At 37.2% G+C, this 27,058-nt stretch overlaps 1 protein-coding gene across 9 annotated transcripts in view; it reads left to right on the top strand.

The window, feature by feature from the left end:
* LOC121314771 (FH1/FH2 domain-containing protein 3-like) overlaps window positions 1–27,058 on the top strand; it is a 263,850-nt gene that overhangs the window by 196,728 nt on the left and 40,064 nt on the right. For 2 of the 9 annotated variants that reach the window (XM_041248429.1, XM_041248428.1), the window contains exons 11-17: window positions 277–366; window positions 15,116–15,214; window positions 16,375–16,803; window positions 18,113–18,187; window positions 19,609–19,743; window positions 21,150–21,284; window positions 24,971–25,021. In XM_041248429.1, the coding sequence (XP_041104363.1) occupies window positions 277–366; window positions 15,116–15,214; window positions 16,375–16,803; window positions 18,113–18,187; window positions 19,609–19,743; window positions 21,150–21,284; window positions 24,971–25,021 (1,014 nt within the window). The remainder of the gene's footprint in view (window positions 1–276; window positions 367–15,115; window positions 15,215–16,374; window positions 16,804–18,112; window positions 18,188–19,608; window positions 19,744–21,149; window positions 21,285–24,970; window positions 25,022–27,058) is intronic. The other 7 variants (XM_041248437.1, XM_041248435.1, XM_041248430.1 and 4 more) reach the window with 6 other exon arrangements.

The following is a 27,058-nucleotide window of genomic DNA, read 5'->3' as shown; positions in this document are numbered from 1 at the left end:
TGGTTCTACATGAGCAGTATCAGATTGGTATCTTTTTCTGAAAATTGGGAACAGAAGTTTAACTGGTGCATTTATCCTGCCGTTACAATATTGTCACAACTGCCTAAATAAAACAACATATGGAAAGCAATGCTGTTTTGTCTATTTGCCATGAACAGAACCTCAACCCACCAGTGAAGGAAGACTCCACTGTGACACTTCCATTTGATATCTCCTGCCTGATGTTGTGTTTTTCCATTCTCGTTTCTCTTTGTCACACCACTGGTCTGTCTGTAGTCGAAGGCTAGAGAGCCATATGGCGTTCCAGGGTGGCGACCAGTCTGAGACTGAAAGCGTGTTTGAGGCTGAGTTTGCACCGTGGCCAATGTGAGTACAGGAATCTAGACCTCGTCAACGGAGCATGGCTCTCCAGTGCATGATTATTACAAAGCGTTTGGGTGCGCAGTTCCTGTTGTAACAAGTACTGCAGCTGGATGCAGAAAGCATGACACAGCTGGTGCACCTTGTTTCAGGTAATGGGAGGTTGAACTCAGTTAATAAATGCATGTTAACATGTAGTTTTTTCGGACCGCAGACAAAAATTGCAAGAGAAAAAAGTTTTGGAAAATACAATTGTATTTCTGGACCAGTTTGCAATAAATCTGAGGTCACTCGTTTTTTGGGTTTTTGACAAATGGAGCTCACCTATCATTCACGCTGAAAGCTTGGATAACACTAAATCCATACAGGTAAAACATATTTGAGTCCCAGGCTCCATCCTGTGCTACTGAATATGCATTCAGAAAGTTCCCCAATGTCATTTATCATTCAATTTTTTTTTTTTTTTTCCATAAATGTATAGCCCATATTCTGTATGGGCATGGCTACATGGCTTGGCTACATGTACCACAAGTAATAATGCTACTATAATTGTAAATACAAGCTATTAATGAGCTGGCTGGGGTTTAGTTGGGGTGTGAAATCATCGGCAGTGTATGTACAGTATCTGTAATCACAAGCTCAGTTATTTCCAGTGGTCACTTTTGAGCTTAACCTGCATTATGCATCTCTTGCACACATTTAACAGACAATTTAGATTAGACCTGTATCATGTGTCATTGCAGTAACATCAGTGTCAAAATCGGATGTCAATAAAGAGTTTTACACTCAGAACATGGAAAGAGGCTCAGTTCTCATTCTCCTTGATCTTTCCTCTGCATTTGACACAGTCAATCACCCCATCCTTCTCTCCACCTTGGCATCTCTGGCACACCCCTTAACTGGTGGCAGTCTTACCTATCTGCACGCACCTCTGTTGTTGCTTTCAACAGCCTCACTTCCCCCTATGCATCTATTATTAATCATCCCCGAGCTGAGATTACTTATTGGTGAATCGATGCATCAAATTAGGACCCAATTAGCATTAAAACCTTGAGTGTCTGAGAATGCGCTTCTTTTAGTGCTAGCACAGTAGATTAGCACGTTGCTAGGATACACACTTTAGGCCTCTACATTCGCATTGGACAAGCCAAATCAGAAGTAGGCCTATTGTGTAGACATTTTATTGATTTTTTAAATCTACTGATTTACCTTTTTTGTTTGTTTTTTGATTATATGGCAATATTATATAAAAATAAGCTGAATTTAGTAAATTAGCCAGGATTTGTGAGATTAATTCAGATGTTTTGATTTGCTTTTGGACATAAAATGTTAACAGAAATGAACAACCATAGTTCAGATAGAAATGACTTCTATTAAAGTATAGTATTTTTTATTATTATTACAATGTTAAAGGGACATCTGATACGGATGCACGCATGTTCTTTTTAATTGTTAAAAACTCAAGTTCTTTGTGTTTCTTTTTTTATAATCAGAAGTGTTTAATTTGAATGTAGGTTGTGCCTTTTTATTTAATTATCATGCACAACAGTGTTTGTGGTTATTGGATCTTCAGTTAAAAAAAGAATGCTTGTTCTTGTCAGTGCATTGATTGTCATTGATAAATGTCTATTTGATAATCAAATACAAAATTAGGGTGCCGATTGCATCATTACATTATATATATATATACTGTATTTCTTCTGTGTTTTAAAAAAAAAAAAAAAAAAAAAAACCTTTATTAAATTAATCCACCCACAGTACTTAATACCTGTATGGTTATATTTTAGAAATGTCTGTGTTGCTTGGCCAACTTATTTATTATTGATTGTTACTCAGAACCTCAATCTTCAATAGTGTTTTTCTATTATTTAACTTTTGTACATTTTAATACGCTTTTCAAACAAGGTGTTTTTTTTTTGTAAATCTGTGAAGTATTTTATTTCTATTTTAGTTTGAGTGACTAGGAGTAAATACTCAGCTGCTGGTTTACTTATGTAAAAGACACTCTCACGCCATCTGTTTTTATATGTGGCTGATGATTTATTGTGTTTTATGTGGCTATTCCCATCACACTAATCCCCTCTGTGTATTCTATAGCACCAGTTATTGAGAGTATCAGAAACGGGTGCAGTAAAGAAGTGCCCGTTCGCCAGGCTTTACGCACAGTACTTGCTTACAGTATGTCACACATACATTTTTATATACTGTATCTAGAGAAACATATTTCAATTAAAGTTTCAGAATCTGGGGGGGGGGGGGGGGGTGAGTATATGTCCATCATCCACCTGACCATCTCTACCTGAATTCACTTTTTAACACAGGGCATGTAGATAATCTATTTTTTAATAATACTGGAAACTCTTAAATTACATTACATTAAATTAGATTTAAATTACCATTAGCATGTGTAAAAGGTAATAAGGAGTGTTTTTAAACCCACACATTTGCAGTATTAGGTTATTTGGATTTGGAAACATGAACCTATTTGATAGTTAGGTTTGTATAGCTTTGCTCAAATATCTCCGGATCACTGAAGGAAGTCTCAGTTTTTGGATGCAGGTAAGCACATTTTCAGCTTAAAAAGGGGAATAGTAATAGGAACTGTGGCAATTATGGAATTACTCCTTACATTTCTTTAAAACCATGTAATATAATATCTCCCATTGATACTTAGGCTTCTAATCTCATTCTCAAAGCTGTATCATGTTTGATCGTGTGGCTGGAAACAGGTAGTACTGTATGCTGTTACTAAATTGTGGGTAAACAGGATTGTCACGGCACACAAATTGTCTGTTAAGTATTGGAATGGACTTAGACAGAAATACTTGGCTTTCTGTTGGGGGCACTAGAGAATAAATATGTGTCTGTATGTAATTTATAGTTACCTCAGTGATTGTGTCACAGGTCTTTTAAAGTATGTATAGAAGTTAAAAGATATAAACACTTGAGGGAAGCTACAGCAGGCAGCAGTTTTTGGTACTGTGTTCATTTTGTTTGGTATTAAAAAAAAAAAAAAAAAAAACTGTGTTTGCAACATAGAGTCAATCTGCTTGGTGCTACATTGTCATTATTGTAAATTACACCTGAATGTGGTATTTTTATGTAACTTTATCATTTATATTTTTATTCTGGTTTGGCAGTTGTCCTCTGCTGTGTTTGTATGCACCCTTATCTAGTCTTTAGTTATTAAACTGTCCTCCCTTCTGAAACCTTTTGTGAATTAGCTGCTTTGATCAGGCAAGGTTGTGAAAATATCATATCATAGATTGTGAATACATCCCTTTGTTCCTTGTACTGTACATTTATTCACATTGCCTCCTTTCTTTCTCCACCATTAAGACAAAAGCAGACTGGCGCGTCAAAGCTGGAGATGTTAGGTCAAATAGATTAAATTGCAGAAGCACTTCCTGCTCCCTCAAGAAGAGTCTTGTTTTTCCTGCAGGAATCCAGGCCAGAATGTGGCTGCCTGGGACACGGGTTGCTCCACAGCTTTTTGCATTTGGAGGTGTCAGGGGTGGTTTCACCCAAATGACAGGACCTTTTGAATAATATGCCATGAATCTAATTTAAAAATCAGTTGAATATTGAAAAAGTATGGATATTCAAAAAACAAAAACACTTCACCACCCCTTCCTCTAAAACAGCCACAGGACCCTATTTGCACAACTTTAAGGACTGTTTTAAGGAATGCTTTTTTAAGGACGTAAACTTCTAGTCTTCTCTAAAACAGCTGACACATGTTTCACAAACTGTAAATCTGATTTAGTTGATCAAAATGTGGAATTAATGTGTATTATTAAATTCGGCAAATGCCATTTTTGTAGCATCTAGAAAGCTTTTGTATGCTTTCTCATGAAGTGAAGGGCAGCATCTGATGTGTATACATTTTCAACCAAACATTCCTAAAACAGTCTTGAAGTTTTGGGACTAGGGTCCCTTTCAACAGAACAGAGAGCATTGTGAGACTTCATTTAATGAGGAATCAGCATGAAGCTGCAGTCTGCTCTATCATGTCATCGTGTTTAGAGATGTTATTAGTAACAGAAAGTTAAATTAATTATAATTGGGTTAATGAAAAAGGTTCTGAAGCTAATTAAGGGTAGGTGTTGCTACACCTTTTAGGTTTTATAGCTTGCCTCTGATTTTAAATAAACTTACATTGTACATAATCTGTACAATTAGAATAATTAGCTAAGAAAGTTAATATTTCAAGTCATAGAAACTGTGGCTTTTACTTGAAAATGATTTCCCCAAGGCTTGAAGATATTGGATAGCAAAGAAATTATTTTTCAGTGTTGGTCACATCAAAGGGGCCTTGGCTTTCCACTAAAACCACCAATAAATCAGTGGTCAGACATTGGCGTACAGCACACCTAACAGTTAAAGATACTCTTCAGAGTATTAAGTCCTTCTTATATCTGTTGTCTTGATTGTTGAAATGCCAGAAACACTGCTAATTATGTTTTTGTAACTGCTTTAGTGTTTTTGGAGTTCTTCTCGCATATTATAATGGAGTTTAATTCCTCTATTGAGAGTTGTGGCAGTCTTTCCATGGTTGGGAGTTCAGCCAGGCTGGAAAGACAAATATGCAGGAAAGTGGAGGGTTTATTAATACATATAATTACAAGAATCTGTACATTCTAAGATACAGTATAATAACTTCTCGGATGGCCAATCAATTTTTCAGAATATTGGTCTTTTTCCCAAAAGCTGAAGCTTATAATCTTGATTCTCACACTGAAACAATTGTGAATTTAACGCTTTTATTTTGGAGCTGACTCTGCACACCTCTGCTTACAACTTAAATGCTGTAGATTTTTTTTACTAAAAAGGAATTTTTTGGTGAAAATATTGACCAACCAAAGTGTATCTTAACAATACATACTGAAATGTACAAGCTACTGTGTAATATAGAAACACTCTTAACAGTATACAATAAACTGCTGTATGTATTTAGATTTCTCACTCACTCATTTACTGCATTTTTTGTTCCATCTGATTCAGATGCATTTCAGTACTATGTGTGTTGGTGCTGAGGGTGAGTGTGTGTGTGTTATTGTGAGTGCTTACTGCGCTATTAAGTATAGGAGAGACAACAGCAGGTGAGGCAGAGGTTTAAAAGTGCTGTTCATAAACTGTAAAAAGCTCAACAGGTGACAGCGGAATAGCTGTGAGTCCATGATATAGTCTGACCCCTAGCCACCTTCTCACTTCATTAGTGCCTAAAAAGATACCTGGTAAAGGGACTAACAATCATCTTTCTTCCCTTGTGTGGCTGTCTGAGCTGTGATATCGACAAACAGGAGAGGTTAGTAGCTGTAGTATGGGAGTGGAAATTTTGGAGATTGGAAAGAAAGCAGTTAAGTGCTCGGCATTCTGAATGTTCAAAGGTGATTCTCGAGTTACCACCTGTGGTGACTATTGAGTCATTTTGGAATTTTTTGACACGTTGTATGCTTGATTAATTCTGTGCTATAGAAACATTATTGTGTGTTTTTCAATTTTTTTCAATTTTTTTTTACTGCACTGGATTTTATATTTCATTATCCTTTATGGCTATAAAATGTAATCTTTTCACTGACCACGAGAAACATAGTATTAATCATCTGATTTAAACCTGTGTGGGCATATGCACTTAGGAGCTTGTGTTCATGATAAATGCATGAAAAAAAAAAAATTATATTAGTCATACTTTTGCACTTTTAGACCTTTTTACTGGGGAATATTTATCATATCACACTGCTTCTAATGCACTAACTTTGGAGTAGTTTGCCATCATGGATCAGCCAAATACTTTGTTCCTTTAGTGGATGTTCTGGTAGTGTGAATTACAGTGTGGGGATTTAGTAGAACCTTCCCAGAATGTATGCATTAGTTGTATGCAAATACATAAATCCCAAATCCAAACTGTTGTACAATGTGTTTGGAGCAACACATGTCATGGCTACTATCGGTGAAATCATGTATGTCAGTATTATCCCAATGCATTTCTTAGTGTAGTGAATATACCTAAGATATGCTTTGGGTTTACTCCCTTAAAGCTTGTCTCTGGAAACTGGGGAAGAGGCATCCTTAAACTGCCAGACAGTGTGTTTTTGCTGCAGGTATTCATTTAGTGTTCAGGCTATAGTCCGTTTAATAAAGTAGGCATGACAAAGGCGGAGGACCACTACATAATAATATTCTGTATTTTTATATAGCGCCTTTCATAGTTGTCCACCATCACAAAGAACTGTACCAGATACGAGTCTAGGGTGTGTGAACTATGCATCAGCTGCAGAGCCACTTACAAAAACGTCTCGCCCGAATGACGACAATGAGTCAGTGGCTGAGCTGGGATTTGAACCGGGGACCTCCTAGTTTCAAGCTTGTTTCTTTAACCACAGGACCACACAGCCTCCTATAATAACCATGATCTCATGATGTTTGGTGGCCTACAGCAAAGCTGAGAACATGTCTGGACAGGTTCAATCCAGATATATTATCTCAAGATCATCGAGGGATGAAATGGAATGATATGGGGCTTTACTAATATTAATAAACTGCAGATCCTTTTGAACAGAGGTAGGTAGGTGTTACTTTGTTAACAATCTGCTGGACCGGGGTGACTGCCCCGTGCCCGGAGATTTGGTGTTGTATTGTATTTGAACAGATGTGTGTCATTTGACTTGTGTGTGTGAACAAGTTTAATAAGCAATGTAGCAAAAAGTGAATAAATAGTAAATACCTTTTGAGTACATACCTTTTGATCCAACGGTATCTCATTTTGAGAACTGAAAAAGGAAATGCATTGCCTCCAACGGGCCATTAGCCAGGTGATCAACAGAACACGGATTTTACTAAGTATTATGGACAGTTTATATTTCTGAATAATTTTAGAGAAAAATTAAACACCTCTATATTAAATATAACACTTTGTGTACTGCTATTTAATTGAGCAGAAGACAATGTAAGTTTTGAGTAGTTCAACACAGGATTTAGAGTGGAACCCTAAGCAAAGACTAAAATAGGCCAAAACAGAGAACATTGAGGAGTCCTATGATGACAAAAATGATCATACAGTAAATATTTGAGATAGACACAAATGATTCTATTCATTCATGGGCCGGAAAGTGCATTAGTCATATCTGCTGTAGGTTTGCAGCATTCTTGTACTGGTTCAAATACTGCTTCACCTTGTAAAGTTTTGGATAGAGGACGCATGCCTTGAGTATTTGGAAATAACATGCATCATGATGGTGATGTAGCCTCAGACTGGGTCATAATATCATTCTGTGTATGAAATTAACAGAAATGGAATATACAGAGGGGGGTCCTAAGCCATTCTCTGTGTTTACTTGGTTTCTGGTCACAAACTCCCCCACTGACAAAGAATGCTTTTAAAAAAGAGTCATAAACTAACCGCTAGACAAGAGTGTGATCTTCCCCCATCACTGAATGAATCATTTGGCACCAGTAGTATCTTGCACAAGGCAAGCCAGACGGTTTTGGATGATTTGACACCTCGGACAGAAAACAGTCTGTCTCATAAATCCAGCCGACAGGGGGCGAAACAGCGGACCAATTGAGAACAAGGGGCCGTCTCTGAACAAGAACAACCAATGAGAAACACCCCACGTGGACTCGGGCGCAGCCCAAAATAAACAAACAGACCAATCACAGGGTGGAAGTGAGAATCACAAAAGCAGCCGCGCAACCTTCAAAGGGTGTGCTTCCCACACGGCGTGCTTCCCACACTAAGCAAGCTCCCCACAGGAGAAACAAGGCTCCCAAAATGAGACCTAATGCTCCACACATAGAAACAAGTGTTTGAACTTTGACAATCAGGAGAAGTGCTTCAGAGGGGAAGTGGTCTGAAATGAAATGAAAGCTAAACTGCTCTGAAGAAAGTTTCTGAAGTCATGGGAGCATAAGTGCTCAAATGCAAGGAAGAATCTATAGTCTGAAGACTGGCTAAAATAATTTTCTGAGAAGGCTGAAATCAGCTTTGAAGAGAGCCCTGGCTATTTGCTCTATGAGAGACTGAAACAGTAAATGGGACAATGCCTTGATCTGAAAGCGGGTTTTGGTTTCCACATCGCTGCATGGCACAAACGGAAGCATAGCCAGCAGCTGGGCCTAAGGTCATGTACTAGCCGTACAGAAGAATTGCAACGAGAACACTTCTACGAACTATAAAACTTTTCAATTGCAAAGCATTATTTGAACTGAGTTATTCTGATTAGCAGAACAGTTTTCCAACAACAAAGATAATGCTGCAAGACTTGGAAATCAACAAGCTGATCTCCATTTGAAAATAACTATTTGTTTATTGCGAGCTAATGCAACACAATAAGCAAAGTAACGTCTTCTTTCATTGGAACTTCAGATCCAGAGAGGGAAGCTGCAGTGTTCATCAACAAAGAAGATTGACTTCTTATTTGAAAATCGATAAGTATTCAACATATTAAATACTTTATGACTCAAGAAATGAACTGTAGTAAATGCAATCAAATTAGTGGATACATTTTCATAGGAATAAATTGTAACTTCCTGTTTTAGAGTATGTAAGAAATGTATTTTGTTTGTTGAAATGTGCAACTCAAAGGAGTTGCCTCATAAATGCAGAGAATCTGATTATTGGCCCATGTCTGAGTTAATTTGAATATTTAATCAATTGAGGTTGATAACATATTATTAGTTTGGTAGATCACATCTAAACTAAATGAATGAATGAATTAACAAGGAAAAACTAATTTGTTAAATTAGGTACTGGAATGTTGGATTCCGTTCTGAATGGGAAGTTGACTAAATTCTCATGCATTTTGATATGAAACATGATTACATCGATTACAACGAGAAACGAGGTTTGAAAATACTAACGTAAAGTAGACACTTTGTGTGATCAGACACAATTAATATTAGTATATTAACCATGTATTCTAATAATATTATGGTTGTTATAGTCGTTTGACTATGAAATCAATGAACTGTATACTATTCACGCATATCTCTAACCAATAGCCTTTCCTTTCTGTAATATTAGATTAGTTGTGCACCCCTTTTTATTCTTAAATAAACTATTGTTTTGTATTTCACATTGTGTGAATGTCGATTATTGTCAAGGGAATCCGAGTTTACATGATCAAGAACTTAAATGTGGTATGTCTATTTTCTTCAATTTTGATGTCCCTGAGTGGGCCACTAGAGACTAATTTATATTTAAATAAATGGTTTACCTAATTCACTACAGTGAAATATACAGTGTTGTTGCTTAACTGCATCATATTACAGATAAAGAACAGAAGATGCAGACCTACCCTAGTTTAACGTGGTATAATTCGAATACTGGATGCATATGTGTTTAGTTTGACAGAGAAAATGTAGTGCTATGCCCAAGATTGGGGGTTCTTTGAAACCCACTTAGGTTTTAAGTGCCTCTGTTAGACTTGCCAGAGATATAGGATTTGGCAAGGAAAATATGCATAAGCCAGAAATATTTTTCATATTGTTCTTAAAATGACAAGGAAATGCTTCCAGTCAATGATCTCAACTGCAAAGCATATCCCAAATTAAAAATCTTACTTTATAAAGAAAAATCCACTGCTGCACATGGGATTTTACAACTATTTAAATTCCTGTTTCTGACTTGTGCCTTTTTGTTTGTACTTTTGTGTTATTTTGTTAATTAAAATTGCGTGTTTGCACTTTGTACTGCAGTTTCCTGGCTTCTGAGTCTCTGTCTCGTCGCTACCCTACCACATATGGTGGTAATGGTGGGATAAACAACTCCTCCGAGACTCAGGCCAGAGACGGTACTGCAGGTACATTTTTTTTTAAGAAGAAGAAAAGGATTGGTGTTTTGTGTGTGTATGGAAAATGGGAAGGAAAAGGAGACACCGAGAGAGATAAATAGAAAGCAACTTGTGCCATTTTAGACTGCCTGGGCTCAGTGAGCTGGAGTGCGTAAGGCATTTTTATCATCACAAGCAGGCCAAGTTCAGGCAAGCACAAAACTGGGGCTTGATGGCAAGCCTAGAAGCTTGGGAAGACTGGCTGTCCAACCACTAAAACACACACCACCACAATATTTACTGCCACATGTGGTTAATATAATATTGAAGATATTTTAACAGAATAGATCCACTGAAATGGAATATCTGGCTCTTAGTGATGTACTGTTCCCTCATAATTCTGCTAATGCACTTAACCCTTTTAGTGAGTTCTAAAATGCACTGCCGGTGCTATGGAGTGAGTTTTGTTTTTTTTCTGTCTACTGCTTGCGCTTGGTTATTACGAGTACAGCGTACAAACAAGCTGAAAGCTATATATTTGCATGTAGGTAATGAATACTGACAAAATCCAGAAATCATTTTTACCATAAATAAAACAAATATATTTTTAAATTTAGTCATAGGGAAAGGTTTTGAATAAAAAATAACAGGTAGACAATAAACAACGGGGTGGAACAATAACACATCCTAACAAAAAAAAGTACTGAACTAGAGAGATAGAGAGAGAAAGAGAGAGATAGAGAGATACATGAATAAATCATATCTGGGTAAACAGGTAGTGGGGACGGAGGGAGTGAGAGTGCTGGTACGTAGGTACTGCTCAAGGGGTTAAGGGTTATTTTTTAATATTGAACTGGGTAGGGAGGATTTAACCAAACTAGAATTGTTTAGCTTTGAAAGAGTGGAATTTGTTCTTTAATGTTCATGAAGTAGACATTATTGTACATGTACCAGGATTGAACTTTGCATCCAAAAAGAAAGCACCTCTTACTGCGCAACACAAAAGAGACACTGTCTTCAGAGCTACTAATATATTGCATCCAAGTACTAATTAATGTATTTATCCAAGTAGCTTACAGGTTCACTGTTTGTACTAGTCACCAGATTGACAACACTAAGGCCTGATGTCCTGTGTTTATCTATGTACTGCACAGACACAGGCTGCTGCAACATGAGCTTCCCCACACTGCCCCACCATCCTACTCTAGGACCACCCAGCAGAGGGATGGTAGTTCAGTCTCTATCCCCATTCACTCCTTAGCGAGATTGGTCCTGATTGCAAGAGAATGGGGTTCAATCAACCATGTCCTGTTTTCATTATTGCCATCAGATAGAAACAAAATTTGGTAAATACAAACCAGAGGTTTGTGCCAGCCAGCTAGAAGTGAAAGCTATCCAGTGCTGACCACCCGTTTTCTTGATTTTTAAAGTAGACAAACCAATTTGAACTAATGTAAAACAAAAAGAAATTTTAAAAAAAGCAAATAAACCAATTACTGTAGTCTCAGCAGAATTTGTTTAAAGATGTGCAGTAATGACGAGTACTTAAGTCAGCAAAAGTACATCCTGTTACTTTACAATAATTAATCCTAAATTAGTTCATAATAATAATTACTGAGTCATTTTTGGCAAGTGCAGTGTAAATAGTGAAGCTGCTAGGTAATTACATGTTTAATTTGGTAACTACTCAGTATTCAGTGCTACCATCTAAGTCATTTTAAAAGTTGGATTTACAGAGTCCAGCAATACATTATCATCTAGCAGTATTCTACAGGGGATAATTAGAACCTAGAAATACAAGAATGTAACATTATAAACACTGTAAATCATAAAATATGATTGCCAATAAGTACGTACAAAGTAATGGTAAATGAATTACCTACTGGTAACAGTATTTCAACCTTATAATGACTGTACATTCCAAACAATTACACTAGTTACTGCGAAGTATAAACTGTAATTTTACTGAAATGGTTATAAATGACTGTACACTTTAAAAGCAACATATATTTCCTAGTGTTTTTTTTTCTTCTTTTAATGTCACTTTTGAATACTCAGTGATGCATTAGCTTTGGGAGAGTTATCGAACACATTGAATGAAAACATTGTGTTGTTGATTCGTTGATGCCACAGATTAAAGCAGTTGCAGCTACCAAATCATTCCTCAGACAGGGTACATACTGCATAAACTCAGTTCTTGAGGTTTTCTCCTATATTTCATCCCAATATTGGCTGGCTCTCTGCAGTAGTGGATAATTACGGCTTTGTCTGCTTGCAGCTATTCAGCAATAGGGTGGTTACATTGAACATTTGTTAAAGTCTACCTCCCTGCAAAGTTTCGTCATTAATCATTACTGAAAATGTAACCTTCATTAGAAATCACTCTGTGGTTTTTGTATGACACCCAAACCCTGAGAAGTGTAACACGTGAGAGTTTGCTGCTGTACGAGTTTGCTAATGTATTGCATTGTCAAACAAAATTGAAGAGAGGGGGTATTTACTTTATATAAATGTTTTATAATGTAATTCAAAAGTTTTGGATCAGTGAGTGAACCAAAAGGTGGCTTCTGGAACTCTGGAAAACCTACAGCCTCAGGGGTTTGCAGCTCTCATTCAGCACATTTCACTTGAGCTGACCCCAGCTGTGGTGTTAATGGCGAATAAACTGGAGTGTTCTTTTTTAATGAACCATTAAGGAGTGTCACACTAGGTGGTTTACATTTTTAAACATTCTGGGACAGTAAAGGATTTTTTTTTAACTACCTAAGACAAATTACAGGCAATTAGAAAAATATGAAAAGTTTTTATTGCCCGAAGTTGCACAGAAAAATAAAATGTATCATTGCCAGTACCGTAATAATTCAATTTTAGGATCTACTTTTGAGATTATTTAGCTAAACGGGTGAAAACACCACAGTAATACATTTCTAAGTATCACTCATTCAGTCAATGTGTTCAAGACATTTAAGTCAAATGCTGGTCTGCTTGTTTTAATATGGCATGCCTATCACACACATGACAGGAACTGTGCCCCCTTTGAAGCAGTGTACTTTAATGTCACTAATGAAAAGCAGGAGCAGTTGATAGTTCCTGACAGCCACCACCACAGAACTAGCACAAAGGCTAACGATGCTGATAGACACATTTACTGTCAGCATGGGATCTGTGCTGAAAAGGGATCTGTGCCTGTCTCTCAGGTGGCAGTCAGCCAATCCTGACTATTTGCCTCCCTTTCTAATCTATTGAGGGGGTATTCTGAGGTAACACCCTAATGGAAGTGATTCGCTGAGGCCTTTACAACAGGTTTAAACAATATAACTAAAAACATAGGAAATTACAATACAGTACAATGTTGCATATCTGACCCCCTGCGGACTGGGGTTGTGAACAAGTCGGATTTGCGAATATCTGTAGAAAAAGCATTTACACATCCATACATAGGTTAGTGAACAATAACAACAGGCAAACTGCTTTAAACATGGGGGAAATTTTGCTTTAAAAGTAAGCAAACGTAAACGAGATTAATTAGGCTACAAATACACAGTGTTGCTATGCGGTTTGCTATAAGCCATCTCCGCGCAAAGCTTTTTTTAAAAAAAAAAAATACAAAACAAACGGTAAATGTACAGTAACCTGCAACTGATGGCTTCTTTCTTAACTCTAGAAGTCCCTGCCTCCCTGGTTCTGCTTTCTTAATATCTCTGTCACGGTACTTTGCGCTGTTTCTTGATATTGCTAACAGCCGATAAGCAGCTTGGTTTGAATATTGCTTCAGCTATTTTAAACAAACTGCTGGTAAGCATTGCGTTTATGAAGCTTGCTTTGTTTAATTCAAATGCATTTAAAAGCTACAGCAACACGCTGCCAATATCTGCAACCGTGTGCTCCATCATATAAATACTTCGCATAAAAAAAAATTCTCGACTGATGTATTTAAACATCACTGCTACACCCAGCTGACTGAAACTCTCACACTCACCTCTCTTAAAGGGGAACACACCAAAAGTCTTTCTTTCTGTTTCCATCGCGGAAGCTGCATTTGCTGGCAATGCCATTACTCTCGTAGCCTACTTTTAATATTTGTTTAGCGAGGTGATTAATTGATCAGGGTGGTAATGTGATGGTCGGATATGCAACGTTCCACTTTACCAGAATTACCTGGCAGGTCAGCCAGCCTTATTATTTCAAATATGTCATTAATTTTGGTAACCTATTTATAAATTTAGAATGTAACATTGCAAATGCAGTTTAATTTAAAAAAAGGAATTTGTATTTTGTTTTGTTTTGTTTGTTAGTTTATCATTATATCTTTATAATCTATATTTACAGTTTAGCTGGGAACTAGGATTTACGATCTGCATTTTGGAAGTGATAAACGATAGAGTTTTAAAGATCAATCAGAGCTGTCACAGTGATTTGTGAAATTTGTGGTAGATTCTTGAGATTGTAAGAGCTATGACCACAGTAATCAAGTGTAACTTGTTATTAGATTAACAACGTGGTAGTAAACTTTTTGAACGGGTTTGAAAAATAATCATTCATGGCACATGGTAAACTGCTGGAGCAGAATATAGTGCTTAGACACCCACAATACTGTACAAGCCTGCTAAACAACAAACAATAATTCTATGTCTGTCTGCCATCCGTGTGCATTTATATTATATTGCCTATTTGACTGTTGACTATATATATTAAAACATGTTATTCATTCTATCAGCATATCTAGGGAAAGTAGCAGTTTGGGCAAGTCCAAGATTATTGTTTTGTTTTCAATAATAGTTCGATCATATTCAAGAGACTGTCCGATCTGTTTCTCTGTCACATTATCCACAGTCCCTCAGCTCTGTATTCGTGTCTTTGTCATTTTTTCCATGCCTGTTACATTTCTTGTAGATGGTTTCTCTTTACATGTTGTCTTGCATGGTTTCTGTCTCCACTCCCTGCCCGTCCCTTCTCTTGGTCCCGCCCTCTTTTAATCACAGAGAGGAGGAGAACGAAGAGGAGGAAGAGGAACAACCAATCACAGAGCCAAATACTGAGGATGAGGGTGAGGAAGAGCCCTCTAGACAGGTCAAACACAGGTATTAGGATACCTTAAAACCCAAACATAGCCTAGCAGCTAAACTTGACCCTCCCACTCCCTAAACCTGCTAAACCCACTTACCCATCATCCTTAATTTTCCTTTGAGTCTTTCCTCTTACTATAATATGCCAGAGTATCATCCACGGTGCATACCCACTTGTATACAGATTTATCTGTCGCATTTGTCTGGACACATATGTCTTAATAGTACTGTATCCTTCTTTGTGCTTTTTAACCCTATTCTTTTTAATATAAGCTAAGTGTAAGGTCCTAAAACTCCCCATTTTTTATCCTATTTTTCTTTTCCTTTATGTAAACTAACAGAAAGTTTTCCATTTGGTCCTGCCTGATATTTACCAATCCCCCACCCCCACCACTGAAACTACCGCCACCTCACCGTGATTTACATTTGTAGATTTACTCTGGCATTTATCAAATGTGAACAGACGGAAAAAGCTTGTAAGTGTGTCAGAAGCAGTATTGTTATGCAAAACATTGGTCACTGTGTAGGAATGTATTATTGTGTATCAGCAGTAGAAACTGAACAGGACATAGTTCAAGACTTGTTATATTTCAGAAAGGCACCTGGACTGCTTTTAATGCAGCAGTCTGACTACCTACAGATTTAGCTTGGAGCACTTCCAGGCACAGTTAATCAAGTTGCAAATGGTTTTCTCGAAATAGAACGGATTGTTAGAGCCCTTCAGCGTTCATCATAAAAACCTCCCCACATGCACAAAGGGTCCAGTGCTTTGACGTACAGTAAATGTCATGATTTTATATTTTCTCACCTGTATCTTTGGATCAGTGATCATGACAGATCATCATACGACATGGGTTTGGGTCTGTTGTGGAGTCCAGTTCTGCACAAAACAAGATGGCAGAATAAGAAAACAAAAACACATTTATATCTGTATAATATTTTAGTTCAGTGGATCAGGCTGGTGGTGTTTGACACTTCAGTAAAATAAAATCTATCTTCTAAGATTTATCTTACAAATTGTATTCTATCTTGGTGTTTTTCTGGTCTATGTAAAAGACAAAAATATTAACTTGTGTAAATTTACCTTAAAGTTATATTTCTCTATTTTTACTATTGGTGTCCTGGTCCCATTTATTTCCACCCCCTTTCCATTCCTACTTCATCTTCAATTTCAGTGTGGTTTCACAATCTCCAGTGATAGACAACGTAGAACAAGCCGACGCCATTTGCTGTCCTAAATATGTAGCCAAAAGCGTACCGATTTCTGAAGAAGATAGGCCTCTCAACAACCCTACAGCAAAGAACTCTCCAGCCTCCTCAGCCAGGGCAACAGTCTCCATCAACCATCCCAACTCCTCTTACCTGTCTGTGTCTCCTCCAACCTCCGTGCTCGCAACATTGTTAGCGAACCGAAGGTTGCCCACCACCACTTACAGAACTGGTTGCCAGGGTTCTTCAGCCAACATCACCCCGGCTGTGTCTCCAACTGTGGAAAAACTGCCCTACCTCCCTCATTCTCCCTTCCATCTTTTCTCTTACGACTTCGATGAGCCTCCTCCCTCTACAGTCAAGGAAACAGAGGCTGAAGCAATGAGATCCAACAGGTAGACACTAGAGTTAGCCACTGCCACTAAAATCGAAAAGCCACTTTAATCATGCCCTGTTTCGACAAGGGAACAGGTGTTTGTTCTGCACAAATAACCAGAACTTGATTTGCACTTAACACAGATGTGGAACTAACTTTAGTGTCTGAGTAGATGTGGTTATGGAAGTGGCTTTTTAGTTGTAGTTCGTATACAAAGTCTTGCTAGAGGTAGGACTCTCTTCTAATGGAATGCATTAGTTTTATTCTGGGGTTCACAAAAAATGCTGCCAAATATTACTGGGGGTGTAGTCTTTTTATCCCAGCTGCTGGAAAGCTACATTTTCCATTTTATAGTCTTGTGTGACCACCTGCAGTTTATTGTTCATCTGCCTTTCATTGTGGCTATGCAAAACTTTCTAGTAAAAAGAAAAACAGAGGACAGTTTAAGTGCTGGTTCAGCCTTCAAAGTGCTAATAAAAATACAACAAATTAGAAAAGAAACTTGTGCTTTTCAGGCTATAGCTTGCTTTTATCAAGGTTCCCCCAGTACAGAGCATTAGGGAAAACAGCTGTGTTTGTATCTCTTTTAGTCATTTAGCAAAAAAAAAAAGCCACACTCTTCATGGCAAGAAATCACACTGACTAAATTGCCTTTGGTCTTTACTAGATTTACAGCAAACTGTGACAGAATTTAGATTCTGAAGTAATATTACAGTATGTGTTTTTAACTTTCTGTTCAGCTTTTTAAAAGAGGCAAGCTTGTAAGGTTATTTCACTGTGTCCTCATGTTTGTTGAATTAGCTCACTAGCAATGCATGTCGTACGTTTCTTGTATGCTTTGTTAGACGTCACATTAACACTGCATTGTTTGGTTGTTAACTTGCGGTTTGCATTGCTTTAAAATGTAGAGTCTATTGAAGCCTTCATGCTTTGGTTGAAAACCTCAGAGCCCCATCTTAGAAATTCTACATCAACCGCACATCCTCATTCCCAGCAAACAAAACTCTAGATTTCCTTCTTGATTTAGAAGGGAACAGTTTTGTTTTTTGCAATGCCAGTGATCTGTGCTTTTTAATTTCCTGAGTAGGGAAAGAGAGCCATAGCTCTTGTATTCTAAAAGACCACTCTAAAAAAGAATTCCTAGATAAACAACTGATATAATTTTGTCTATGTATAATTTCATTTTATAGGTGATTATTTTTCATTGCATCATGGAGGTCAATTCAGCTTTTAAGCTTGATGTTTCCAAAGACCTATTATCTTTCTCATGTCCTTTACTCTGGTGTATTTTCCATGTCTTTGTTTCCTGCTCTGTCTCTACTTCACAGTCAAGCAGATGCTACCTGCTCAAGCAAATATTCAGAATCCAATGAACCCTTTTCATCCAGGTACTCCTCCAGCAGGTAGGTTGACCTGTGAAATGAAGTCCTATAAATGTTATGTTCCTAGTGGAACAACATCCAAGCGAATTCTTGGAAGAACTTGGCAGTTCTTGTTCCAGAACTAAAAATATTAAGGCACCTGCGTAAGCCTTGGTGACAGCTGGGCAACTGTCTCAGTGTAACTACTGTATAGTCACAGGGCTTTCATTGTTTGCTCTACGTTCCCGCACAGTAGGAGTTGCATCTAGTAATAATAGAGATGCATCTTTATGTCAGCGCCTTCAATAAGCCTGTGGTACACGTATATTAACCTGCAATACAAAATAAAAATGATGTGCACATACAGTTGGAAGATTAAAGTGTAACATTCAAGTCTGCAGGAGTGAAACACAGAAGAGATTGAAGATTACCATTATAGAATAATGAATATAACAAAGAGAAATACCGTATCAGCCCTAATAGTTGTAATGATAAATAACTTGGACTGAGAGGTTTTTTTTTTTTATTTTATTTTTATGGTTGTTAATTCATTTGTATAGTGTATGATGGGTAGAAATACAGTTTAAAATTGTTTTCTGAACACCATGTCCACATGTTAGGCATATCATTTCCCGTTTGAAACAATGTATGTGTGGACCAGCATTAATCATTGTCTTCATACTGGAAGGAAGATGGACATCCCCAATGTCTGCAGCATTCATGGAACATAGCTTGCTCGCTCTGACTGGAAATATCAAAATATAACCCATCCATTTATATCTTCATCATAATTACACATTGGTGGCTTCAATGCGTTAGGTTGAACCTTTCCATTCCCATTATGCCGTGGTTGCTTTCTTTGGTATGCTGTATGACTTAAGATCTAAAAGCATTGCATGCCTCAGCATTTGCTTTTAGTAAAATTATAGGGGACAACAAAGGCAAACATTGGAGTTTATTGTTTTAGTTAACAAATTAACTTTCCACAATTTCAGTTAATAACATTCGTGCTCTTTTTTCACAGCATAGTATGATCATGTCATCCTAAATGTATTATTCTCCAGTGTGGCAAATATTTTATAAATAAGGATACTATAAAAATGTCTTCATACTGTATGCACACCAGTTATTATAGACTCCTTTTAAAAAAAAAAAAAGTCAAATATTTACCCTTGCTTGTTGTCACTGCCTAAAGCTTGATAGAGTGTTCAAATGGCTATGATGTTGTCAATGTTTTTGTTTTCTTTTGTGTTTTGTGTTGCGGATACCCTATCGTCCTATGTTGTGTGCAGCATGTTGGCTTGAAGACTGACCGTTATTTCTTCTCTCTCTCTCTCTCTCTCTCTCTCTCTCTCTCTCTCTCTCTCTCTCTCTCTCTCTCTCTCTCTCTCTCTCTCTCTCTCTCTCTCTCTCTCTCTCTCTCTCTCTCTCTCTGTTCATGCTTGCTCCTTGGCACCTCACAGATACAACAGCTATGGCACCAGCAGCAGCAGCCCTTACACTAGCAGCAAATCCTATTCTACACTGAGTGCCCCCACTACACCCACCTCCAGCTATGGAACATCTGTGTCACCCTCCCCGGACTCCAAAACAGACAGGTTTGCAGATGCAGCATTCATGTGCAGATGGCTTAGTAAGAGCAATTTGCTGAATTGGTGTACAAGAGCTGTTTGTTTGAACTGTTTTCTCAGTAGCAGTATTCACAGTAGTATGACAGCACTACACTACCTCCTCGATAGGATGGTATGACAGGTAAGGGGGCCATATATTACAGTAGTTAAAGCCATCAGTGAAAGTACACGCCATTTTTTTATTTTATCGCGTTCTAACCAGTGAGCTCCTAATCATATGCTGCCCCCTAGACTTCATGTAGTATTTAAAACTGTAAAGTATAACTGATTGACTTATTATATTGAATGGAGAAACATTAATATCCTACCTTCTTTCTGTTTTAAGCTTTATTTACAGTTACACTGTACCTAATGTGATAACTATTATTAATGTGCCATTAAAGGTATTAAAGCCCCATGGTATTCTGAACAGCATGCATCCCTCATTTGAAAACCACAGACTTTTGGTATAGTTTACTGAACTTCTGCATTCAAAGAAAGCCTCAGCAAAAACATATTAAAAATACAGTTGGAAAGACAATGGAAAATAATGATGAATAATGCCTGCTGAACTGATAACAGCTGGCATGTATTGCCATTGGTTAAATACATATACTTTTATAATTGCTGAATCTCAATGATGTAGTTTTAGGGTCCCCAGCCCCCAAACTGTAGAAGCCTCAAGAAAAACAAATTAAAAATACAGTTGGAGAGACAGTTTAAAATGTTAAAACCATTAACGTTTTTCAGTGGTTCATGCGTAGAAACATATTTCTTCTTTAGTGGAGGCTTGGCGATCCAAGCCAGGTTTTTAGGAAGGCTCCTAATGATAAACATATGTGAAGTGAACCTTTAGCAAGCATCCAACAAGCACGAAATAGCTTGTGCTGTACTGTTGCAGGTATTCTTTACACCTGCAGTTAATCAAGAATTCCATTTAAATCCTAACCTAGATCTACCTCCCCTGTAATTCTCAGTGGACTCATTTGGCCCCATTTGATGGTCTGTAAAAATCACATTTCAGTTTACAGGCTATAAAGCCTAATAATACAAGCTAGGCATCTGCAATCCTTTTGTACCGAGTGGCATGTAGTATAAATCTACACATTCTTAGTACTCCTTAGTAAAATGATCACTCCAGGCCTATCTTGCAAACTATGCCACATTCTAATCTATATCCAAGAATATGACAAATTTAAATATCACATTAGCCTCACAATCTTTCTTTTGCCGACCGTTAAGATACATTGTGATTGGCTTATGCTGTTCTGATGCCAAAGGCAAAAATATAAAAAAAAACTAAAGTCAACAAAATGTTTTGAAATCAAACGTTTAGCCATTCATTACCACAATATAGAGTGGAAGTGATTTTCTACGTTTTGGTTGATTCACAGACCAGTGCTGGGTGGGCTGCTCACTTCCTCTTACCGACAGCACCAGGAGTCCCTAGCGGCTGAGCGAGAGAGAAGGCGACAGGAGAGAGAGGAGAGGTTACTGCGGATAGAGCGGGAAGAGAGGAACAAATTCAAGTAGGTTACTGAGGCACCCCTGGAGCTTACATCATTGACCAAGGACACAGAGTACATACATTTTGAATTATCCAAAAAGAAAAACAAAAAGACTTTGAAGAGGAGGTTGTGACTGTGGATAGATGGCCCACAAGCAAAAGAAAAGTGTATACAGTGGAGAGCCAATTATCCGATCTCTGATCAACCGTACTGTCTTATCAACTGTATGCACCTGTAATCATGTGATGAATTATGTGTGGATCATTGTGTGCTTTAAATTGTTGCAGTTAAGCAAAATAAAATTCACCTTTTTATGGATTTTTCTTCTATTTTGTCAGTAAGGGCTGGAGATCCTGTCTGTCTGTTATTGAGCAGCTAAGAACATTTATTTTATACATTTCAATTGCATGTTATTACATTGCCTTAACAGCAAGTATCAAAGTGTAGAAACATTTTATTCCATTTTTGAAGATGAATGATTCCTAAAGTTCCACAATGTGTCAAAGTTGTACTGAATTGTATTCTTTGATTTTCAAAGTTTGGTATATGGTACGTTTAATTACAGTATTTAATTACCTTAACTGTAGGTGTTCAAGTTTTACTGATTTGCATTAATTTAATGATTTGTAAAGCTTTGCAATTTTGTATGCTTAATGTGATAGAATAGGTTACTAGCTATATATCCTCAGTATGGACTATGTTAACTCTCAAATCGATTATGTGAACCAGTATTCGTCTCAATTAGTTTGCATAATTCTCTCTCTCTCTCTCTCTCTCTCTCTCTCTCTCTCTCTCTCTCTCTCTCTCTCTCTCTCTCTATATATATATATATATATATATATATATATATATATATATACAGTGCCTTACAAAAGTATTCAGACCTCTGACCAATTCTCTAATATCACGAATTACAAATGGTACATTGAAATTTTGTTCTGTTTGATATTTTATTTTTAAACACTGAAACTCAGAATCAATTATTGTAAGGTGACATTGGTTTTGTGTTGGGCAATATTTTTAAGAAAAATAAAAAACTGAAATATCTTGCTTGCATAAGTATTCAACCCCTGTGCTATGGAGGCTCCCGGTATGCACTGATGAAAGCAATTGCCCCAATGAGGACAAAATTACCTTACCATTGGCCTCAACCTGTGAACCATTAAAGTTGCTGTCACATTTTCTGAATAAAAACCCCCCTGTTGAAGGATCACTGGTAAGGCTGTGAATCTGAAGGAAAATGAAGACCAATGAGCATTCTACAGAATTTAGAGATAAAGTAATACAAATGCATAGATTAGGGAAAGGGTACAAAATAATATCCAAGTGTTTGGATATCCCAGTGAGCACAGTTGGATCAATAATCAGGAAGTGGAAGCTGCATCACACCACCCAGGCACTGCCAAGAAAAGGTTGTCCCTCAAAACTCAGCGCTCAAACAAGAAGGAGACTTATGAGAGAAGCCACAGAGAGGCCAACAATCACTTTGAAGGAGCTACAGAGTTCAGTGGCTGGGAGTGGAGTAATGGTGCACCAGTCAACCATATTAAGAGCTCTGCATAACACTGGCCTGTATGGGAGGGTGGCAAGAAAGAAGCCGTTACTCAAAAAGTAGCATCTGAAAGCACATCTGGAGTTTGCCAGAAAGCATGAGAGTGACCCAGCTGTGATGTGGGAAAAGGTTTTGTGGTCAGATGAGACCAAGATGGAGCTTTTTGGCCAAAACTCAAAGCGCTATGTGTGGCGCAAACCTAACACTGCCCATGCCTCAAGACACACCTTCCCTACAGTGAAGTATGGTGGTGGCAGCATCATGCTATGGGGATGCTTCTCATCAGCAGGGACTGGGCATCTTGTTACAATTGAAGTAAGAATGGATGGAGCAAAATACAGGAAAATACTGCAAGCGAATCTGCTTCAGTCCGCTAAAAAACTGAAGCTTGGGAGGAAATTCACCTTTCAGCAGGACAATGATCCCAAGCACAAGGCCAAAGCAACATTGGAGTGGCTCAAGAACAAAAAGGTGAATGTCCTGCAGTGGCCCAGTCAAAGTCCTGATCTCAATCCCATTGAGAATCTGTGGCACTAGTTGAAAATTGCGGTCCACAAGTCTCGTCCATCCAACCTGAATAACCTGGAGCAAATCTGCCAAGAAGAATGGGCCAAAATCACTCACACTGTGTGCAAAGCTGGTACATACTTACCCCAAAAGAGGTGGCTCTACCAAATATTAATGTGTGGGGGTTGAATACTTATGCAAGCAAGATATTTCAGTTTTTTATTTTTCTTAAAACTATTTCCCAACATAAAACCAATGACACCTTACAATAATTGATTTTGAGTTTAAGTGTTTTAAAATAAAATATCAAACAGAACGAAATTTCAATGTATCGTTTGTAATTCAGTAATTTGACAGAATTGGTCTGTGTGATGCGCCTTGCCCTGTGTGATGCGCCTGCCTGCGGGAACCGAGTTAACTACAATATATTTGGCACCACAAAATAATTGTCCAGAAGGTTTGAGATGGTAGCAGGAGGTGTCGCTTGTTTTTAGAACAGCCACATGATACTGGTTATTTTACATAGCCGCCGTGTTTGGGGAATCGTATCCAGTTCAATTGTATTTTATTAAATCTAGATTTGTTGATGTTATTACCCTAGACTCTTGAATAATCTGATGAATAATACTTGCTGAATGCATATCCTTATTTAATTGTTGAATCACAATGACCTAGTTTTAGACTGCCCAGCCCCCAACCTTTAGATACCTTGCAAAGTTTCAGCAAATATACATTCTTAGATGTATTAGCAGATGGCTTGGTATGTCTTGTCTGAGATGTATTGTTAAAACATGCCTACATTGATTTAGTTCCAGAAAAGCAAAAAGAGCAATAAACATATACTGTAGATCTATAAATGCAAGCACTAAAAAACAGTGGAATAGCTGTGGCAAGCATGTTAAGTAGCAGAGAAGTATGCTGAAGCATAATAAAGCACAATAAAATCAGTCAAATCTCAGTAAAAAATAGAGAACAGATTGTAAAATTGCTATGTAGATTTACAGTATCATGGTAAACATATATAGGGGAATCCTCATAATTTAGTGTATTTGAATTATTAATAAATAATATTTACCTGGTATATCATACCCGTAATTAATTTCTTAGCAGTGCACATATATATGTGATTTCTATCATTTCTAATTGTTCTATTGAAATATATCAATTAAAGTAGATAATCAGCTTTATAATAAAACAACAAATTATTACATAACATGCATAAAATGAAAAATAACAGACAAAAAATGAATTTCGTGCTTTGACAAAAATATTTGGGCAATCAGCATATTTTGTATGAAATCCATTCATTGCTAATTATTGACAGTTATCTTGATTGAAAAGCAACACCGGGTGAAAATCATAGAATAAATAAATACATAATCATCAAGAGCTAAAAAATAAATTGGAAATTTGTGTTTAATAAAAGCAACAAACATGGTTAAGAGTAAATTTAAAAAAGTATTCAATTAATTTTTGCATGTTATTTTTCATTTTATGCATGTCTGCATTATTTGTTGTGTTTATTATAAAGCTGAATTTCTACTTTAAATCAGAAATGATAAAAAAAATCATTTTATTTAACTGCCCAAATTGTCTTCAACAGTATATATTTATTTGTTTTTTAAATCATTTCTCTTTTTTGTTTTAGTCGGGACTATATGGACAAAAGAGAGGAGCAAAAACATGCCAGAGAAGAGAGGTTTGTGTTTATATTTTGGTATTAATTCGTAATATGGCGTTTCTCATTTTTATTAATAGAGGAGTATACATGTGGGGTAAAAAGAAAATATTTTATAACTGAGAGAACACATAACTAACAAGGGACAAAACCTTCACTGTGTTTCCCCATACATAAACAATATATATTATTTTATGTTTGTTTTAGTAAATGCATAAATACTCCAATTATATTCCTTATCTTAATATTTCTGGAGACTTCCATCAAGAACAGCTATCCTGGTCCTTAACTAGATGAAACCAATAGGCAAGCTCTAGATATTTAACAGTCTTGCAACTTTTCGATTTTAATTGGTGAAGCTCATTAAACGTTGAATTCCCCAAAAATATGAGTTCAACTGAAATAAATTTACATAGGATAAACGTTGGTAAAACCATCCACTATTTCCTGTTTTCATAACAAAGATAATAATTTAGAAATCCTGTCTAGTTTGTGTAGTTTTTATACTTGCTGTTTGTTCCCTCTGAATGGTTAGCTTTTAAAATGTTTGCTTTAGAAACATTACTTAATATTATTCTTAACGTAGTCCTGCAACATGTTTAATTGTTTGTCAGCTGTGGGTTCACTTACGACATTGTTGGGGAGGGGGTGGCATGAGATGGTGCATTGCAATATAGCTTATGTATACATATGCTACCCACAAGTCAGTAAAGACAATGGCTTAATGTCCAAATAGACAAGACCAAACGAAACACATTATCTTTTTAACAGAGGTGGCATGAAGCTAGGAGCACTGTTAAATACAGCGGTCCTCAAAGTAATATTGGCACGGGCATAAATTGATCTTACTTGGCTGCTTGCGGGCACGCTGACTATTGCATAGGAACTTATCTTACATACTGCCTTCTCGCAATTAACTAAAATAAAAAAAGTGTAGATAGCGTCTCGCTTTGTTTCAATTTGACAAATTTGTCAACACTACTCTGTTTTAAAGATTACTCATCTCCAGTACAATTATTCAGAGGAAGTGGATTCATAACTAAATCGACTACGGTGTTTCCCTTGTCTGGTGAAATAAAAAAAAATATAGAGATAGAAAATTAAATTCTACATACTGAAATGTATTATTTTTCTCAATAATAGTCGGCGAAATTCAGTGCTTACCCGGCATATTAACACCCCGCCTCTGCTCGCGAATGATTGGACAGCTGTCAGATCTTTCACTTCCCATTTAGCTACTCACTCGCCTGCAATTTTCATGCAAATACCGTGAACGGCCTCTGCTTGTTTATGATTGGACAGCTGCGTAAAACTTGGCAGATATTTGACTCTCCTATTTGTTAAACTTACAGTTAGTACCTGCACTTGTAACAGACATAGTTATGATTGGGCTACCGCAGAGACAATGCCGCTATTCAATTGGTTGATCGTATCGCAAAAGCAATTCTGGAAAAAAAATGTCGCGTACGTACAAGCACAGCATAAGAGAGCAGCGCTGTCCACAGACTGCAGTGGCGCTTTTGTTGGATAAATGTGTTTAAAGCTTTCATTATTTTCCCACGCTACGACCCGCCAGAAATGTGTTCACAACCCATAATTTAAGAACAGCTGCCGCGAGCACGATGGCCTGGCTCTGTGGGCACGAATTTGCCCGCGGGCACAACTTTGAGGACCACTGGTTAAATACTACAAACTCCTGTCATTCATGTGCTAAATGAGACACAGAATCAATAATAACTTGTGTATGGATCAAATAGGCAAGCATCAATGTGAGCCTGGAGTTATAAACTCAGGCTGGTCCTTGAAGACTGCTATGCATTTATAGACTAGTTATTCAGTCTTAACTAACAGTTTCTCTTTGATTTTCCATTCCCCTCCCCTCCCTGCTAACCAGGTCATCAATATAAATGATAACCCCTTCTCAGCTGATACAGCCTGGTTAAATACAGGATTTCAAAGGCAAGAAGAGGGACCTATCAAATTAGAATGACTTTGAAGTATAGCCCATACTAAAAAACACAAATCAGACTGAGAAAAAAATGTATTTAGTGGTATTGA

This window comes from Polyodon spathula, chromosome 4 (assembly GCF_017654505.1).
Source record: "Polyodon spathula isolate WHYD16114869_AA chromosome 4, ASM1765450v1, whole genome shotgun sequence".
Lineage (NCBI taxonomy): Eukaryota > Metazoa > Chordata > Actinopteri > Acipenseriformes > Polyodontidae > Polyodon > Polyodon spathula.
The sequence above is the reverse complement of the archived record's forward strand: the minus strand, read 5'-3'. Positions and strand labels throughout refer to the sequence as shown.